We start from the raw sequence: 4,211 nt of genomic DNA, 5'->3' as shown, positions 1-4,211 counted from the left end.
AGATTATGCTCGTGCTGAAGCTAAGTTACTCACGATTTGATTCGATATTTAGTTACCATAGCGACGCGTCTAATGAAATTTGAATGATAAACACTCGAACCCATCGATATCTGTTGGTTTGGATGCGAGGCGACTTCAGAGACTCGAGAGTATTTTCTGTGGTGAAATTGTGAATTTTGAAGGAGTTTGGAGGATTTCCGAGAGGAAACTTGTATTTTTTGAAGGCTATTTTATTTAAATGTTATATTCTTTGAGTTTTATATGAACGAGTTATTTTGGAAATAGTTTCGATTGTTTGTTTTTGTTTAAAACTCTCTGGGGAGAGTTTCATTTTTTATTTATTTTTTTATTTATTTATTCTTGTTGGAGTTTGGAGGAGATTTCAATGGCTCGCATGGGTGAAGGACTAGGTGAGTGTTTTAATTATTCAGTTGTTTATTGGTACGTTATGTTGTTACGGTTTGATGTTGTGCATAGTTTGACTTAATTCATGTGTAGAAATGTGTGCAAGTTAAGCCATTTAAACCCAAATATTGCATAGCTAAATGATCACATATATTCATTGTAAATGAAACATTTTTTTTGTCTTTAAAAAAAAATCAAAACAAAATTTGTGAATTATTATTTTTTCCTTGTCACAATTAGAAAACTGCTAATTAAATGCAAGACGCAATAGAAAGTTGAAAAATAAAGGCTAATTTTACAATTATTTGTTGTGACCAATGACAATTGATTATTAATTATAAATATAATGTGACTAATATATAAAAAAATATTTCAGCCTCAAGCCGCTCCAGATCCAAGAGTGCAGCTTTCACCCAGACGGCTAGTCAGGAGGAGCTACCTGGCTATTTAGCGCCTCTGCCCTCCGAGTTGGCCTTGTCTGTGTCAAAAGATCAGGCTAACAGGAAGAGGCAGAGCGACAGCCAGCAAGCCCCAAATGATGGGAGCCCATCCACCTCTGCCAAACGGTCCCGCACAGGTCAGAATAAGCTTACATTAAAGAAGTAAGCCTAGCCTATTCTTACATAACTAGATTCTTTTAAGTATATTTGATGTATGAAATATTTCATCCTCAGGTCGCTCCAGATCCAAGAGTGCTGCTTTTATCCAGACGGCTAGTCAGGAGGTTGGGACACAGGGCTGTGGTGACCATGATCTGGAACCTCTGCTAAACCCAACCCAGCCACTGACACAAGAGCTACCTGGCTATTTAGCACCGCTGCCTTCCAAGTTGGCCTCGTCTGTGTCAAAAGATCAGGCTAACAGGAAGAGGAAGAGGCAGAGCGACAGCCAGCAAGCCCCAGATGATGGGAGCCCATCCACCGCATATAAGAGACCTGCCAAACGGTCCCGCACAGGTCAGAATAGACTCATATTAAAGAAGTTATTTTTCAATTATTAATTGATTTGCCATTGTAAAATATTCTCAAGATCTTTGATGTAAAATCTGCATTAAAGTAGCATTCTTTTATAGATTGAGATACTGCAATAAGTCTTTCTCAAGACATTTCTTGTGATCTTATATGTTGCAGAAGCATATGCGAAGGGCCCATTGCTGGGGCGTGGCGGATTTGGCTCTGTGTATGCTGGGACCGCCAGGTCTGATGGATTTCCAGTAAGACATTTTCTTCCCTCTTCATTCAAACAACCTTTAGAAATGTTCTCAGAATTGATATTAGTAAATGACATATGTCACAGTGAGGCAGGTGTGATTTACTGTGGTTTGCGTCTACAGGTTGCTATCAAGTATGTCTCTAAAGGCAGGACACAAAAGAGGCTGAAAGTTGTAAGTACCACCTTGAATCTGTTGTTGTTTCACATCCTATTGGTTTACACACACACACACACACACACACACACACACACACACACACACACACACACATCCGCATTAAGCCCTGGATTTAATGCAGCATTTGTCACTACAGGAAGGCCAGGGTCTGCTGCCACTGGAGGTCGCATTGATGACCCAGGTCAATTCAGCCCCTGCCAGCCCCAATGTCCTGCAGCTTGTGGAGTGGTTTGACTATCCCACGCACTACACCATGATCCTGGAGCGGCCTGTTCCTTGTCAAGATCTCCAGAGTTTCAGTGAGGAGAACAGCCCTCTTGATGAGAGCCTGGCCAAGAAAGTGCTGGTGCAGCTCATCACTGCGCTGAAACACTGTGAGAGCCGCGGGGTCCTGCACCGGGACGTCAAGCCACAGAACATCCTGATTTCCACAGCTTCACATGACATCAAGCTGCTGGACTTTGGGTGTGGAGACCTCCTAAAGGACTCAGCCTACAAATCGTTTGCAGGTTGGTTTGCATTACAGAAGGAAAGATCTCACTACATCACTCTGTGTGATGTTCTTATACATGGATATTTTGTGAACCAAAAGGAAACTTAAAGATAATTTGAGGCCTACAATTAGTTTGGACGGGAACCTTTTCAATGAGTGTTTTTTGGTCTTCTTGGGTTTTCAGGCACTCTTCAGTACGCCCCTCCGGAGTGGTTTCGTCAACACCTCTATCATGCCGGACCGGCTACTGTTTGGTCAGTGGGGGTGACTCTCTACAAAATCCTGTGCGGTTTTTTACCCTTCAGAGCTGCGTGGAGGGTCACCTCCAAAAGCAGACTGCACTTCCCTAGAGAGCTGTCTACAGGTAAGCGATAGCAAACATTCAGATAGAAAAACCATACAAAAACCATGGCCAGACAGAGAAGTTTGTTCTGTTGTGTTGCTGAAGGCAAGTACTGTGTTGTGTGTAACAGAGTGCCGTCAGTTGGTTAGCTGGTGTCTTAGTGCAGCGGAGGCAGACCGTCCCAGCTTAGACGACATTGAGCATCATCCCTGGTTACACTGAACAGGTGGCATTACACTTATCTGAAGCACAGCAGTCATGAGTTGGATTGAATTATTAGGGTCAGTCTAGATAACGGTTTTAATTATTTGTATAGGGTGACCAGGAGGACGGCAGAGATGGCTTCCTGACTGTGCACCTACAGAAAAGAGGAGGTAGGGTCTTTCTATGTGGATGCTGGAGGCAGCACCAGGTGAAACCAGAGCCCCGATGGGTTAGAGATCCGCCAGCTGGACAGAGTACAAGTAGCAAAATCTGTATTTCCCCCCCCCAGTTAGAGTGGAAAAAGGGAGAAAACGTTTTCAGTACTACTTGGGACTACATTGGCCCACTTTATAAAAGTATATTTTTAAGTATACTTTAAGTGAAACAGCAGAAAACTAAGTACACAGCTAGTTTGCTCTTCATGGGTTCAATATTTCACTGAGTAACGTTAGGCAGTTTTGATTTATATGCTGTTTAATGGTTGATGATTGCCTTATTTCACATTGCCGTAAGTTGGTGTGACAAACACTCTTTAATATTGCTTTGCACTGACTTTAACTGTTTTTACTGATTCTCGGTTGTCTTCTTAACATACGACACAGGTGGCTGTGCTGCTGGTAGCATGCGCTAAAGTATCCTTGATCACTTGGAGTCTGCTATGTTGAATTACAAAAAATGTCACATCTCTTTAGCCAAACATTCACATAATGAATCTTATAACCTTCCTATTATATCAGATCAAATGTGCATCTATTACTTGAAATGTTATGAACAGCAGCTACGCTAATTATTTTCTGTTTGCTTTTCTGTTTCTACAGTGGGATTGAGCCAGCTCCCGCCTCTTACGAAGATTTCAGATGACCCAACACCTGCGGAGATGACGCCAACTCTGAATCAACATACACAAATGCCAAATATTCGCTATATTGTAATCAATCCAATATGCTTTCCCAGATATATGTTTTGGCCATATACTATGTAACCTAATGGCATTTACAACAGAAAGCGCAAACATAGACACACACACACACACACACACACACATTACTAGGGTTGGCCGTCATTACAAAAATCTTATTTCACATATTATTTAATAATTGTATACGATTATGAAGATAGTATATTTCTCAATATAGCTATTTTGGTATCTTTGTTATTAAAATAAGAATTAAGATGCTAATAACAAATACTAGGACAAATACAATAAGAAAGATTCAAAAGAAAACAATAGGGAATAATGAAATATTAAATAATTGAATAATAAATATAAATAATAAAAAATGTCATAGTATGAAGGTAATATATACTTATTCTTATTAAATCTACTTAAGTTATTGAGTCAAGAGCAGTGAGTGATTTTCTCTTTCTATTGTTGT

At 40.4% G+C, this 4,211-nt stretch overlaps 1 protein-coding gene across 1 annotated transcript; it reads left to right on the top strand.

The window, feature by feature from the left end:
• Window positions 1-394: 394 nt before the first annotated feature.
• Window positions 395-2,853, top strand: LOC307124160 (serine/threonine-protein kinase pim-3-like; the record flags this gene model as incomplete). Its single annotated transcript, XM_079813208.1, has 8 exons — window positions 395-410; window positions 782-982; window positions 1,080-1,361; window positions 1,536-1,618; window positions 1,739-1,789; window positions 1,932-2,304; window positions 2,473-2,652; window positions 2,762-2,853. The coding sequence occupies 8 exons, from the start codon at window positions 395-397 to the stop codon at window positions 2,851-2,853; spliced, it is 1,278 nt and encodes a 425-aa protein (XP_079669334.1).
• Window positions 2,854-4,211: the final 1,358 nt, after the last annotated feature.

This window comes from Gobio gobio (genome assembly GCF_949357685.1).
Source record: "Gobio gobio genome assembly, chromosome: 3".
Taxonomy (NCBI): domain Eukaryota; kingdom Metazoa; phylum Chordata; class Actinopteri; order Cypriniformes; family Gobionidae; genus Gobio; species Gobio gobio.
Note: the sequence above shows the minus strand (reverse complement) of the source record. Positions and strands in the feature narration are given on the sequence as shown.